General features: G+C 40.9%; 1 protein-coding gene across 1 annotated transcript; it reads right to left on the reverse strand.

Moving 5' to 3' along the window:
- Positions 1-1919: 1919 nt before the first annotated feature.
- Positions 1920-16093, reverse strand: LOC134419943 (cytosolic phospholipase A2 epsilon-like). Its single transcript, XM_063159546.1, has 11 exons — positions 16067-16093; positions 15689-15772; positions 13717-13789; positions 12963-13099; positions 12080-12211; positions 6543-6635; positions 6154-6191; positions 4934-5069; positions 3865-4001; positions 2993-3215; positions 1920-2358 (listed from the first exon to the last, which is right to left on the reverse strand). Exons 1-11 carry the CDS (start codon positions 16091-16093, stop codon positions 2185-2187), a joined length of 1254 nt encoding a protein of 417 aa, XP_063015616.1. The 3' UTR covers positions 1920-2184.
- Between the last annotated feature and the right edge of the window lie 275 nt (positions 16094-16368).

Consider the following 16368-nt stretch of genomic DNA (forward strand, 5'->3'; position numbering starts at 1 on the left):
CAATTTCCAATTACCTTTCCACATGGAAAAGCTCTCATTCTCCAAATATCTGTTATGCAGCTGCAAGCCCTTGAGGAAATTGTGGTACGTTGAAACCACTGGCCGCCCGGTCATCATTTCTCGCAGAGTTTTGGAAAGGCAACCTTTGGGGATGGATAAGCAGGTTGTCTGTTCATGAGGCTTCTTGGGCAGAGCAGGATGGCTTTCTGCAGGAAGAACAAGAGGAGGGTATGTGTCTGCATTCGGTCAGAGTGTTTCTCTGATGATAAAAACAACCAAACCACCCTGGCTCCCAGCCCCGTCTGTGACTGCGTGCACATGTGGACGTGCAGTGTTCTGGGCAGTGGGTTTCAGTGTCACACCATCACCTTTTTCTTTCCTCTCTGGCCTCTCCCTCCCCAAAGGGCTTTAGTAACCCTCTCGTGACTAACAAAGATCCCCAGGGATGTTGCACAGTGAGCAGCACAATGTTTTTTTCTGTTTTTTCCTGCTTTTCCTTCATTCTCAAGGGCTTGGTGTCCCATAAGCCAGAAATAGGACACAAAACCAAACCCTTTACTAAATGTCAGGTTTCACATTTCAGAGAGGTGTGAAGAAAATGCAGATACAAGAGAAAAGTAATCTGAAGAACTAACCAATGTCATGCTCAGTGTCTCGAGTCCATCTGTGCCAGAAGTGTTCTGAATGACCCGAGAGGTAGACAGCATCCATAAAACTCTGGGAAAATATATTGCTCCATGTGCCTTGAAAGTTTAAAAAAAAAAAAGGCTCCACACTTAATATTAGTTTGAATAATTAGAGCACAGCTATGGCAACACACCTGAATCCACTTTCTGTTCTAGTTATGAAATACTATGAATTTTCCCTTAACTATCAAATGCCACGCCATTCCACACAATGTCTGGCTTACGACCAGGCCATTTTCGAAACTTGGCTGTCTATAAAAGTCAGGCTGCGAGTTTAAATACTTCAGGTGATCAGTTTGTGTGTGGGCATGCATGAGTTCTGTTTAGGTAATTCTGCAGGACATTCAGCAGATTAGTCACATTTGTCTCAAAAATTGGTTTCCTCTTTTGTCACCTTTGGCTGGTTCATTTGAGACTGAAATTGTGTCAGATACATTCTCTGGTGTACTAATACTGCAACTTGCAGACTATCTCTCTGTGTAGCCAGCTCTTAAGGTGATGTTTTCTTAAGGTAGTAAATTACCTTCCAAGAAGCAGATGTGGGATTCTGGGATCTTCTTCATCCGGCGACCCATGAAGAACTCACTACCAAAATCCTCGGAGCGAACAAAGGCCCCATATTTCAGGAGACCCACCTCGTAAGGTGTGAACTCCACCCACTCTGCAAATAAGGCATCAAACTGGATTTATTTTTATTGTAAAAATCAGCTTAGAGATTCAGAAGCTGGAAGAACAAGGCCTATAGCTTCACCATGGTGGTGACAGACAGTTCAAACCACCATGATTTAAAACAAAAAGGTGTCCTTCAACATACATGAATGCAAAAGCTAAAATAATTTCCTCTGCCAAAATCCATTCAGCTTGGGATTCAGATCCATTTCTAAGAAGCAAGACCAGGGGCTGAAAGCCCACTGACTGCTAAGGCCCTGCACACAGTGTGGCATTTTGAGATCCTCTGAGTCAGCAATGACACCAGCTACCATTCATTCTAGAGGCTCTCATAATCACTGCCTTGAGGATGAAAAACTCTGACCAAATCCCCTCCCCACACAGAAAGCTTGGCTGGGTGCACTGGGACTGTAGCTGTGCCTAGGAGCAGATGACCAGGTTCAGTTGCAGGATCTCCTGCTTCATTTGTGCTGGAAAGCCCATGGGAACAGTGACCAGGATCACTGACCAGAGCACAGAGCCCTGCCCCTCCTCAGATCCTTCTCTGGCTGCTGGGATCTGACTCCTGCTCTCACCTTCTCCTTTCTCCTCCCTACTCTTCACAGCCTCAGCAAAAGACCCAGCAGCTGAAAGGGGCTGTGGGGGATAGGTGGGGATGACAGAGAAAAGAGCAGCAGTTGTGGCTCTCAAGGCTGCCAGCAGAAAGCATCTCCATGCCCCCACTGAGCAGTGCCTACAGCACAGGTATCTCCCTTCCACAGAAGACAGAGGAAAAGAAATTATTTAAAGGATTTTTTTGGCTTGCACTTACAGGAAAAAGTTTTGGCATTCAATCAGCCTTAGAAGGAAACTCTTCAGAGTTATAAGAGGGTGTATGATAATCTATACCTTTAAAATCCAAAGTGCTAAAGTCATCCTTGACATTGAGGGACAGGTATATGGGGAGTGGATTCTGCCCCTGATTGACTGCTAGTTGTTGATCGGAGAGCTTGTGAGTACTTCCCTGTTCACAAAGAGCAAAAGTCATTGTAAAAAGATGAACATGATGCATGGACTTACTACAGTATCTAAGCAGGAACTATCAATGAAGTATCTGCTAAACCTCAGCAGGTTCTGTTCTGTGTACTTTAGCTGTTTGGCCACACAAGTGTGTACATGTGTTTTCTGCCATGAGCTTTCATCAAGGCATTGTGCTTATGGGAGCTTTGGCAAGGGGGACAGGGCAAAAATGCAAGAAATATGTCTGTACAGTCAGTGGGATATGACTTGCTTTAAGGAAATAGAGATATTTAGTCAACCTGGACCCATCTCCTTCCAAACTGCTTATGGGTATACATTGCTGTGCCTGAACTTAGCTCTGCCTTCTCTCCTCTGGGTGTTACTGGAATTATCATCTCACCCAAACGCCAAACTTAAAGATGGAAAATCAGTTTCCTTAACATCTTGAATTTTTGCATGCTCTCACACCTCTTCTAGATGCTTACACTTTAGGGATACTTTGTTACTTTTATTCTAAAAAGCCAAATATTCAGTCCTTCAGGTGTTTTCAGACCCTTTTCTCTAACTGAATCAACAACCTTAGACATGGGAAGTTAGAAATCCGGTGAAATAAGAGGGAGAGAAAGAATATAAAATACCTGATGATGTAGCATACAATCAATGAAGAGTCCCCATAAATCTGTAAAGGACACCTTGTGCCCCTCTTGCTTTCTCTCACAAAGCTCATTTTCATAGTATTTCATATGATCCAAAGAGAAACAGTGCAGCTTGCTTTTGGTCACATGTTTCCTGATATCATCAACTGGCCCTTTGAGATCCTTTTGTGACCAATTTGCATCTTCATATAACTTTGACATGGTCCTGGATAAAAGAAAGGTACTGAGGTTCATCACAGGGCACGTGTCAATTCATTAGCCTATAACACACATAAGTGTTTTGTTTCAGGCTACACGAGGTTCTTGCCCTCAAACTTTTACTTGGAAGAGCATTTCAAAGCTGAGGCAGAGTTTAGACTGTGTAATGATTTCTCTTTCTGTCTCACAAACTTTTAGAGCAGCCCTTCAGAGGCAAAATGTTTTAAATCCGCTCAACCCCTCCTAGTTTGTGCAAGGCAGTCACCATTGAGTGCATGAGTGTTTCTTCTCTGTGTTTCTCAGGGCTGTTCTTTAAAAGTCTGCTTTTTGGAGACATGTAAGAGTTGAGCCAGACAAATATTACAAAAGGACTTGAAGTGTTGCGTGCAACAAGATAACAAGTTACAGGCAAACCATCCTGGCTTGTGTTCTTTTCTTTTGGCCTCTGTAAACACTTCAGTGCCGTTACAGAAATACTGTCATTCTCATTAGATTTGTTTCTTGTAGGAGGGCAGCACTGAGTGATCCCATGAAACCAGTCCAAAAGTTAGCCAAGTGCCCACATCGAGCTGAGTAAATTCATCAGTAAGGCAGAATTGTTCCCTGGGTTATCACTCTGCTAACACAAACATAAGTGCGATCCCAGCTGTCCTTACCATGTTGTGGCAGATAAACCACTGATGTACGACACACAGTCCAAAACACCCAGCTCCTGGAGAGCCAGGAGGCTGCCAAACATTGCTGTCATGGATCTCACTCCCCCTGCTGCCGTCACCACTGCCACCACGGGCACCTGCCCAACACACAGAGTCACTCGTCACCAGAGGAAATACAGGAATGATGGCCATGCAAAAAAAGTAAACAGCAACACCTGGTTCAGGTAGGTTTTGATTAATTCACCTCTTCAGGGCAGTGCCTGGATCTGTGTTTGAGCTGTGTAAACTTTGGTGGAATTTCGTGTATGCTGAAAGCATTTTCCTGAGCAGTGATGCTTTGGAAGGCCAGGAGCTGTAAGTATGGATCTTGTGTGGGGAAATATATTTTCAGATTTTCTCAATTTATTTAATTTATTTAAATTTATTTGACTTGGTTGAAAAATGCTGTCCTGCACACATCATAAAGGGTTGAGTGTGCTGGGAACTGAGCAGAGCAGTGCAGGAAACACCCCACAGGCACGTTGTCCCAGACTCTTGCCCCAAGCACCAGAGCCCCAAAACAGATCTTGGTCTTCCAGTAACAGAGCAGCTCCCTCTGAGTTCAGGGATCCCCAGGAGAGAAGCAAGCAAGAGGTAACACCAAAAAAACACACAAGGCAGATGCTACTGCACCAGTGTGCTATGGGAGAGTTGGATCCTTCCCTTTGAACCTTTTGGCAGCAGAGAAGACGTGCCAAAGCAGAGAAATGGTCTCGGTTTCAACAATCAAATTTCACCAGGCTTGGTTTTACACACCAGCATGTCAGCAAATACAGCCTTTGGCTGCCCCTGGGGGAGGACAGAGGTTGGCAGAGAATAAAGGAGTTATAACTGGCCTCCTAAAAGTTCCTCTTTCATTCTCTGTGCCAAAAATTTGGATATGGTCTTAGGTGCAAGTGACAATGTGGCCAATACTATTTAGTGTAGAATATGCGGAAGAGCTGCACAGGTAGCCATGCATGCACATCACATCCACCTCTCTCAAAGTGGGTCATGTTACTTCAAGTTCCCAAGACGCTGTCCCACATACCTCATCCTCCTGTAGGTCTTCATCCAGATGAAGAAGATTTTTCAGAGCAGCAGCAACCACCTTCTTCCTTTTACAGATGAAATCCTGCTCCTCCACGCAGAGACCAAACCCCAGCCTCAAATCCAAATCCTTGCAACTACAACAAGAACAGCACAACCTGCAGCCATTTCAGCTGGAAACACTCAGCTAAACCAACAATAATAAACCAGTTTAAAGAAATTATACTTCCATGTACATGAAAGTCCCCCTATGTATATGAAAGCAGGTATATGGGTATCCTATGTCCTATATTTGTGCCTTCCTGTGGAGATTTTAGACCAGAATTATGTCCTGAAGAATTTCACACAATCATAAGGAAGTCAAATAAATAAAATCAAGTTATTTCACATTGAACTCTGGTATTCGGACACCTCTTCACGTTCTCCTGCTGTGCATGTGTTTTCTGAAGCACAAAGGGGGCCTAAGTGGTTATTTAAACTTAACACACTTTAGTTAAAAGAGCCCTAAAACCGAGTTAGGCTTATCTTTACAAAGAATTTGTGCTCTAAGTCAGAAGGTGTCTCTTAAATTTATCCCTTCTGTACATTATCATAAATATCATGTACATGATTCATTCTATAACCTTTATTTTCACAGGGTTCCAGTTTCAAACGTTTTTTCCAGGGGAAAAAAATAACCACAAAAACTTCTCTGTATCTTCTCTGAATATTATTCAATAACACCCTCTGATTAAGGCTTGCAATGGAGCTAACATACCAACAGGGGGTAACGTTGCCCTTCAGAAAATCTCAGCAAGCCCAGTCAATAAATAAATTACTGTCCATGTGTTTCATTGAAAAATTACCTGTAGAGGTCTTGTAAATGCATAAAGGTGTTAGACACGTTAGAAATCTGGTATACATAAATATTTGCTTATTATAGATAAAGGTTACAAGACAGAGGGATGTTCAGGTTACAAAGCATCAGCATTAGGAAAAATATTGGGCTGGTTTATACCCCATAACTAACTACCACCTATCCTATTCTAAATTCTTACCAACCAATTTAAAACCTTTAAAAGCTTTAAAGCATTTTATTAACGATTCCTCATATTTCAGTCATCTTTATTTCTTGTTTTGAAATTAGCTACTTTAAGATGAAGCTTCCTTTCATCTAACAATGATATTATGAAAGAAGAGGAGATGGCCTAAGTAATCATTCAAAAGCAACAAACGATTTACCTATTTTCCTCATTCACAGACACCTCATAAGATTCCCCCTGAAAAATCAATAATGACAGCACCATAAATTTTAAATAGAATTGTAATTTTGTAGAAGTAGGTTTTACAGTATTAGCAATTATACACATATATAGTATAATGAAAAAGTTTTGGCCTCCTCTCAAGCATTCAGCACACAATCTTCTAAACTACTTTTAAAGCAGCCAGAAATTCTGAATATCTTATTTTCCCCACAAATCATAGTTATATTTCTATATTTCTATGCAGAGCTAAGCATACAAATAACTCACTAATGCATTTTTAGCAACAAAATTAATACACGACCAGATATCACATATATACAGTTTACCTTGTTGAAAGAATTGCAAATACTGTCAGAGGACACTCACTGTCATCACTGTCACTTTCTTTCCCAAGTCCAGAGAATGGAGAGGCACAGCCAGGGGACTACTTACATCCATTTCCCTTCTACCTGAGCCGGGCTGATTTAAAGAGGGAGAAAAAATGTTATAAGAAGAATATTATTTATAGACCCTAGACACAGAAATACCAGATAAAGGTTAACTCATGATTTCTTCTCCCAAAATTCAGGTTAGGTGTTATCACCAACCATAAGCAAAACCTACACAACAGAAGAAATGCTCCTTTGGCAGAGTCATGAGCAGTCTGGGTTGACTGTGCTTGATGTAGTGGAACCTGGTGGTTTCACTGCTTCCTGGTCTGGAGTGAGGACCTATGGAAATATCCTGGGTTTCTTCATAGGATCCTTTCATTGTGAAGGTGAAATCTCTCCCTAAGAACGGGAAGCAAACCACAGGGAGATGTTGACTGTGCCCAGTTCTGAGATTAGCAAATAAAAGTGACGTTTCAGCCTTAGTGCTGCAGGCTTAGCTAAAAGTTAATTTGGACCACAATTTTTTCCTTTCCCTGTGAGCAGTGTGCAGCACCTGGCCCTTGAGTTCCCCTGGACTGCAGGGGCCCAGAACTGACCAGACCTCAAGTCTGCAATACTCAGAGAACTGATCCCAAAAGCTGATGGCCCAACCCTCCATCCACAGAGAAATGCAAAGGCATCTGTTCTGAGTATTTCACCAACCTTGAGGGGAATTTTTAGCAGGCACTTTGGTCATAATTTGTACATAATTCTTTGTGTAAAAATGTGTGTGAATTGATTTGAGTACCCCTTAGCAGGTGTAGTATGAATGTTACCATCCTACATTCATAATTAAGTTATTGTTCTGCTTATTGTAAATCCCATTGAATTGCTTTGTAAATGCTAAATTACGGGATGATTGAGTACTGCTGAATCCTTTAGACAAAGGATCAAGTCTGAGGCTAAGTTTGGCAAGAGGGCCCACTCTGAAACTCACAACTCTGTGAGGATCTTTACTCCTGGCACCCTTTCCTTTTCCCTCTTTATCCTTTTGCATCCCTGGTCTCTACATAAATAATCCTAGATTTTTTTCTAATCTGAATTTTGTTTGCATGTTTCATGCATTTAGTGGTAGAGCAAATCTTGCCATCAAACTTTGTCACACTTTTACAAACTTATATTAAACCTACACTTGCTGATACCTCTGCCAATGATTAAGTGACCTAAACCATTTGTGACACCCTGCCAAGTGACAGAGAGCATGTGCTACACTCGTGGATGCCTCTAGCAGCATTCACATCCCCCTGAGCTTTCACTGAAGTCTTTCTCCTCCTGAGAGTTGTGTCTCCCTTTATTTGATTTGTTTTCACCAGAAAACAGAGGTTAAGGTGTTTCAGTTCCATCCACACCACAGTGCTGTTTCCAAATCTCCCAGCCACCTCCCTGTGGAGTTACAGAGTCATGTCTTCTTCTGAGGACTCTCACTATTAGCAAGTAGGTAATTCAGGAAATACCCAAGCACCCCTGATGCAAACAGAGACCAAAACAAACCAAATATTTATCTAGATTCAGCTGCATTTCCCATAGCACAAAAAGCAGCAACAATTTAAATCAGCACCCTCACTTTTGCAAGAGCTCTTCTTTTTTGCTTCATTCACATGTACTTCCAAACAGGAAAGTTCACGAGACTGGAAGAGAGAAGCAATAAAACCACTGGTCACAGAAACAGTTCAGGTTTCTCACTGAGGTTCTAGGGGCCCTGCAGAAACACAATGCTTGGCCATGGTGGTCTGTGGATGTGAAGAATTTGTAGAAACTGAGTATCTTGTATAAATCTTGCAAGCAGTACTGTGGTTAAGGAAGCCAGAATAACTGGGGATCTGTCATTACACCTAAACACCATTCAGCCCCCAACAGTTAACACAAGAAATTTTTCTCCCTATCTTCCAACCACATCCTTCAGTTCTGCCCCACCATAAGATTAGCATACAAAAAAAAAAAAAAAAAATTACCACTAGTACACCATTAGTAATGATCTTCTCAGATACACCTGGTCTGAAAAAAACCAAAAACATTTATTTAAAAGTGTGCATTTAGCAATAAACTTTCAAAAGCACAGTTCTCTGAGCTCAGTTTTTCTAGCTGGCAAGTACCATCAGCAGTTCTATCCTTCCCCTCTATCTTGCAGCCTCTGCCAGATCACATCTCTCTCTCTCTTTCTTTCTTTCTTTCCTTCCCTTCCTTCCCATCCATCCATCTATCTATCTATCTATCTATCTATCTATCTATCTATCTATCTATCTATCTATCTATCTATCTATCTATCTATCTCTGCTGAGGAGAATCATCTTTCCTTAGGCTGAATCACAAAATAAACATCCATTCTCAGCTATAAATAGTAAGTGAGACTGTCACTCAAATTTAGGACAGAAAAGCAATAATGGGGATGATGCTGAGATGAGATAGCTGAGCTCAGAAGTACATGGAGCCACTTCCCCAGTGCTGCATTACCACTCTCTAAAATGCAGTTTTCTAACAACAAACTCTACAACGTTTATGTTTTACTTACTTGTTTTTCCAGTAGAAATTTACTTACATGTTATCCAGTAGAAATTCCACTTCTAGTTCTTCCTGAGTCTGAAAATAGGACTTTTTTAAAATTTATGAATGAAGAAATATTTTCCTCTGACGTGACTCTGACAACTTATTTATAACTCTCGCTCCATTCCCACACCCTGTACATCATAATATAAACAGATAGAGATTTCTGTGGCCACACTTTGATTTCACCTCTCCACTGCTCTACTGTTTACAAACCAGCTGTACCATCACAAGAAAGAAAATATTAAGTATCGTTGAATAGGGAGCAAGGGTCCTATTATTAATTCATTAGTAGGATAAGACATGGGTCAATCAATGCTGAGGAAGGGAAAAATAGCAGGTGAATGATGCAGGAAAACATAATTAAGAATGAATGGACTTAATGCAGTGAAAAGATAGGGAGCATGCCTTGGTTAAAACAAAAGAATTTGCAGAGTAAAGTCATTAAACATTAAAAAAGGCTGGGAGAAGGGTCCAGCCTGGAAAATAAAAACTGCCAGGGGAATGGAAGAAGAGAGAAGACTGAAGATGTGAAGGGGAATCAGGGAAAGAGATGAGGGGAGACAAAACAAGAGAAAAAGAGACAGGAAAAGTACAAGAATGAGGCAGCAATAGAGTAGCACACCAACAGTATCAAAGAGACTGAAGAACTGTATTACTCCAGCCACTTGCTATGGGATACAGCCAATCCAGGAAAAACCAGACTAAAAAAAATTATATCAGAGAGATCTTCTGGATCACACATAGGGAGGAAAACACCAGTTAACAGTGATATAAATCTCTTTGTGGCAAGTGATAGTAGCATTTTTTAATTTATATTCAGAATAGCTAACATTTATTGACAAATATCCCTTCTGTCCAGCTGCACATCGTATTTTAACATTGTGAATCGACTGTCAAAAACATGCCAAATCTGACAATGCAGTTGCCATGGGAAAATCATCTTTACAGTAAAGTACAGAGCAATTTTGTATTTACTAGTTCACATCAGTAAATCTCTGATGGCTTCTCTGATAGCTGCATCTGTGGCATGTAATGCAGGAGCAGGTACCTGTGCTTGCTTATTTCCCCCAAAGTGTCTATTTCATGAGAATTACAGTGGTTGCAAAGTTGTAATAGAATGCTGGGGCACAGATTTTAGAAAGCAGTCACCTTACTCAGATGCAAGACAGACTCTGCCAAATATTTAATTATGCCCAGACTATACTATGCAAACCAACTGAGGCTCTGTTACCACTTTGTCCAAAGAACAGCAGAAACAAGGTTCAGAAGAACCTGGCTCATACCATCTGCCCAATTCTGCTTGCCTTATGTTCCTACCCTTCTTGTGCTGTTTTACACCCACACAAGTTACATTTCTAGTAAATCCCACTCACATATTTGTGGGTGAAAATTCCAGAGCATCGCAATGGAAATACTTGTTAGGCCACGGAGAGCAAGAGGCACAAGCAAAGCAGCCCTGCTGCTCTGACATCACCCATCTGACCTCTTCAGCCTCCCTTCCGAGATACCTTGGTAGATTAAAGAAATCATTATGGGCAGGAGCGGCACTACAGCCTGTTATTAAGACTGCCCAGCCTGTTGCGTTACTAAGACACTTCCAAAAAAAAATAAAATAACCCAAAGTCTTCTGAAAATCCATATAGAGACCATGATCTGTGATGCCTCATGGGGGGCCTTATTCATCACAAACTGAAGAAGGGCAGCTTGACCAGGATGCTCTTGAGACAGCTCACCTGGTCTGACCCCCACCACTTCCACCTTGCTCATGGGCTAAGGGCTCTGCACATGCCTCAGAGCAAATTCAGGGCCTGAATCACACCTGCCATTATCTCAGTCACACGAGGGATTTTCTGAGGAAGGCTGTAGCCAGCTGGAACAGGGTTAATAAGCAGTCCTCAGTAAGGATTGGTCGTCTAAAAGAGTAATTAATAAACCTCTTCAAAGCAATAGCAACATAAAAAACAGGCAAGAGTCTTTTCCAAAGAGCCTGGCTGACACAGTGGTTTAGAAATAAATGGAGCACACCAATTCCTGGGAGCCGTAAGCTGAAACTCTTGGCAAAACGTGAAAAAGCCCTGAAGTTGTTACTACACCCTCCAGAGAAGGTGTTACATCGTGCAGAAGGAAATCTGAGTACATATTCAGCTCCCTTTGAAGAGGAGTGTGATTTCTCCACCTCTCCTCTCAGCAACTTCATCTACTCAGTGTTTCATAAGATACTCTGTATCTTTATTTTGGTTGTTTATACAACTAAACACTGTATTTTTGATACACACGCAGCAAATCAAACTCTTACTCTTCTTCACTCACTAAGAAAAAAAAATAAAATACTGATGATATTCTCACTCATGAAGGTCTGCCTCTCCTGTGCTGGCTCAGCCCCTCTAAAATAATTTTGTTGCAAAGGAGCATCAGTAGACTTGCTGTAATTTTTTTCTTAAAGTTGTTTAGTGGAGGAAGAAAAAAATCCCAAAGAGATTAACACAAGAATTAAATGCTTCATTTAGAGAGCACGTTATTTGAAAGAACTGGCCAAAATCCCCAGTGAAGCTGAGAGGAGATAGCCCTAGTGAGCTACTGGCCAAAGGGTAAGAGCGACTGCCTGGAAACCGGGACAGGTTTGTTCCCACCCCTGCTCTGTCAATCTCCTACAACAGAAATGAGACCTCCTAACCAGCAGCTTCTTCATTTTTGACTCTTTTTCTCACTGATTTTTCAAAATATCGTTTTGAAATTTAAAAAAAAAAAATAGGAATTCTAAAAGTACTTTGCATCTTATTCCAGTCACAACAGGGGGTGTTTGTGACCCCTCTCCTAAAACCCAAGCATTCAACTTTTTTTCGTAACATCCTTTTAAACAAAGTCTTCATGTGTGAGGACCAATTTAACCTTCAATAGAGGTAGCAACTTGAGACAAAATTCTAATCAAGAGTATTATTTTCACCTCACCTCTGGATTCAACTCAAAACTCAAGCGAACTTTTTCTCCAGGTTGGATTTTAGCCACATCAAAGCGAACGGTCATGAGATGGTCATCTGGTGTGAAAGTGTCCTCATCGCAGACTGTCAGCTCCAGGATGTTCTGGGCAGAGAGGCAGAGAAGGATGTAAATCACATATTCTGGGACTCCTGAGCCCAAAAGGAAGGCCCAGCAAGAGCCAGCATTCAGCCCTCATGTGGACAGACTCCTGTGACAGCACAGAGCTCAGCTCTCAGCACAGAGAGCAGAGTCAGGGACTAACTAATAGAGAGATAAATCATCAGATTTGGCAAACAAAAAGAGCTCCAAAAGAAGAGGAAACATAAGGGACATATATGATGGTAACACGCACCAGGCAGAGCAGAGGTTACACGCACCGTTCTTCAGATCGTTTGTGGATTCAAAAATCACTGCCTTGAGAAATCTTGGCATTTTGTCAGAAAGTAATAATAAAGGGGAAATTCTTAACCCTTTAAAATGAAAGTTAAAGCACACTACCAATCTCTCAACAGGATTTGATCCCTTGACATTTCCTGAGGGCTCAGGTTACCATGAGAAGATACAGCTCTAGTAAACTATGAGAAACTGATCCACTTTGGATTTTGTATCACTTTCACTCTGACTGTTCACCTATTTCTGCTAACCCTATAAACAATTTATCAGTCTTTTACGACTGTTCTGGGACACAAAGAAGCATTCAACATTATTCCAGATATCCCACAACCTTATGGGCTTAAACTACTTCTTCCAGTCAGGTTGTCCATGTGAGTCTCAAGCCCTTCAAAAAGAGTTTGCCCGCAGCAGGTGAAGATGCCCCCTTTAGAAAGCACCTGCCCACTGTCACAGATCCCACCTTTACTTCACTCTGTATCACGAAGTGGAAAGTTTCCTTCCAGACAGGGTTTCTGCAGTTGTGTACAGTTCTTGTCTTGGCTTCCTGACGTGAAGCTGTTGGCAGCCACAGCTTGACATAGCAATCAGTTTGGCTCCCTGTGTTAACAACAAGTTGCACAATTACTACAGCAGTACTTTGTTATTGTTTGATTTGCCCAGTCAGGGAAAGAAAAGATTAACCTCTGAGGAGTCCTAGATATTTCATTAGACCCAAAGAAAATATTCTGGGTTTAGAGTTATTTAACTTTTCTATTTAGATTTATATCAGTTTCAAAAAAGTCACTTTTAAACCACTAATTCTATATGATAACAAGAGCTAAAGTATTTTATTTCAACAGTGCTGAACTAAGTACTCTGGCTCTTGTGATTTTTTAACTTGCCACTTCCCAAAAAAATTCATGTACAACTTCACTTCTTCAAGTGGCACTTTTTAAAATTAAATGGAAATTTTCGTTTGGAAGATTTTCATCTATTTGTAATGCAAAAGATAAAGGGAAGGACAACTTCTTCAACACAGAATTTCTAGACTATTTCCTTTCTGATTTTAAGTGTTTTCTAAATTATTTTGAATTTAAATGAAAATAAATACAACTTCTTCACCCAAACCCCTCCGAAATATTACTGTAATCCAAGCAACAGGTGTACAAGAGCATTAAAATCAGGTGACAGCAGTTTCCTTGCTAAGCTATAAATGTGCCATCAGTGATACTTACACAGATCTGCTTTGCGGAGATTTCTCATGCCAATAATTTTTACAGAAAGCCAACGCAACTGAGGCACTTCTGGCTGCAGAACAATGAGAAAGATACCTCCATTATTAGCAATTAACTCAGATATAAATAACATTGTTTATCCTTCAGCACCAGAAAGGCCAATCTATCATTATATTGCAGTGAATTTGATTTCAACTATTTAAGACATTTTCTAAGAAGAAATACTTTCTTGTGATTTGACATTGAGTAAAGATAGCCTGTCATTCACAGCTAGGGCCTACATTAATCAAAATGAAACCTCATTAATACAACAAGCAAAACTGATACATGAGTATAAACCAGGGGGGTTTTAAAGAACCAGAACTGAAGAAAGTGGGAATCACTAAAGCTCTAAACAATGTAAGAAAATGGAAAGATGAGAACACAAGGTAAAATCAGCAGTGTGTTAGAGAATGTAATTAAACACAAATAAGCAACAAAAAGCTATAATTGTATGTAAATGCACATACATCCCAAAAAAAAAAGGCACAAAAGCACAAACAGACAATTCAGAATGTCTTGGCTTCATCAAAGGACAAACTTAGGCTGATCTGATTGATCTACAAAGGAGAAGCTCTGAGGCACAGCAATACTGACAACCTGCACTGCAGGGTTCTACAGGGGGAGAAGGCTCTTGAAGGCTCCACAACTCTCTCCATTTTTTCTGTTCTCTTTCCAATCCCTATCACAGCTACACAACCCTTCACTCGGTTACTGGGAAAACAAGGCAGTGTTGAAGAACGTCAAGAGTAAAACACTCCACGTAGAAGCAACAGCTCCGTTAATTAAATTAAAAGCAGCACTTAAATACCCAAAGAATCATGATTTCTGAGAAACTGCCTGCTCAGGACCTCTTTGTGTACCTCTTTATTTTGATACTCCCCATCCTGACAAAAGCAGACTAAACATCTAGAAAGCAATAAGTCACCAAGCCAAATGTTATTTACAGCCTACTGGAACAATTCTCAACAATTTTCTCTCAGAAAGTGTCATTTGAACAAAAACAGAAGGTCGGAAAGAAGCCCGTCAACCTCAGCATAATTTTTGGCAGCAGCATTTCTGGAGATGGAGGATGAAATAAGTACATGATTCAAATTGCTGAAAGCTCAACATTTCATCCAAACACAGAGGATTAATATTTCATCCTCAGATTTAGTACCATCCATATCCATGAGTTTAGAGAAAACTTATTCATGAGATGGCTTAAATACTAAGCAACTACACTGACATAAACCAAATTATTATTCCATAATGCTAGCAGTGAATTGACTGCTCTCCTAGATCTAAGAAAGAGTTAGCTTCATTCTTTTCTACTGAATACGGCTAAGGAACAGAAGGAAAAAACTCAGGGACAGAAAAACAAATACTATTTTCATTTTTTAAATTATTTAATATATTTTTCACTAACCATTAGTCATAGAACAGAATAATTTGCAACATATCTAGAATGCACCATATTCAGTACTTTCCAAAACCAATTCATCTTCATAAAAATCAGTGTTCAGAAAAGTGTCAGACATGGAAGTAAGCCATTTTATTTGCTCATCTGCCTCCATAAAGTAAAGGAAAAACAATTTAAGGACTAAGCTTTGGGTGTTATGAGGTATGACTACCACCATATAATCATACCACAGTAAACCAAGACTAAAATCTAGCTCTCCCAGTTCCTTGCCTAGCATTTAAACCACAAGTTCATCATCTTCCCAACCCCTAAGTCACAGTGAATGCTTTGCACTCTAAATAGCACACTCCCAGAAGTAGCAAATATTCCCTTAACTATCTGTTAATAAACGTCACCTCTCACAAAACAGTTAAGCCTGGGAGAGACTGGAAAGGCTGACAGCAGAACCGCAGGTATCATCAGGGCCATGCACTACCCTTTATGCCCTGCAGCTCTCTCCTTGCAATCCAGAAGCTGCCTTCCATACAGTACCTCGTTTTCAGCACTGCATGGCCTTTGAGGATTCCTCCTCCTGATTCCAATCTTCCTGTGTGGATTTGCGCGGATGAACCGGTCCTGGAGACAAAAAGCCAAAAGAGGGCCAGTGATGAAACCCATCCGTCAGTAATTTTCAGTTTCTGCTCAGATTCACAATGGAAGGAGACCCTAGCATGTCTCCCATTTCTCCTCTTCAAGATGGGATATATCCATCTCACCAGGACCATCTACCTGCTGCTTTTACTAATATATCTGCCTACTGTAAAGGCATTTGACATTTAAGGATCAAAATTCCCCAAGCATTTGCTCTTGATCAATCCCAACCAAGACCACCAAAAAGATTCTTCTGCCCCAGCAGTGATTTCCTCTTACCAAAGGTGAATAGGCCGATGATCCCATGGGTATCTTTGTTTCATAAAAGGCACCACTGTAAGGCTCCAGTCTGTGTGTCTCCCAGCTGGTAGGTGCTCCTGGACCACAGCTGGGGCCAGGAAGAAGAGTTGTATAGATTGACTCACGGCTCCACCTCCCGCTGATTTCAAAAGCACAAATGATGCACTTGTGCTGTGCCACATAAAGACATTTTCTTTTTTTTTCTTTTTTTTTTTTTTTTAACACCACAGTGATTTGGAGAAAAAAGGAGATGGGTCAAGCATTTTATCAAAGGGCAATTC

Source organism: Melospiza melodia, chromosome 6, assembly GCF_035770615.1.
Source record: "Melospiza melodia melodia isolate bMelMel2 chromosome 6, bMelMel2.pri, whole genome shotgun sequence".
Lineage (NCBI taxonomy): Eukaryota > Metazoa > Chordata > Aves > Passeriformes > Passerellidae > Melospiza > Melospiza melodia.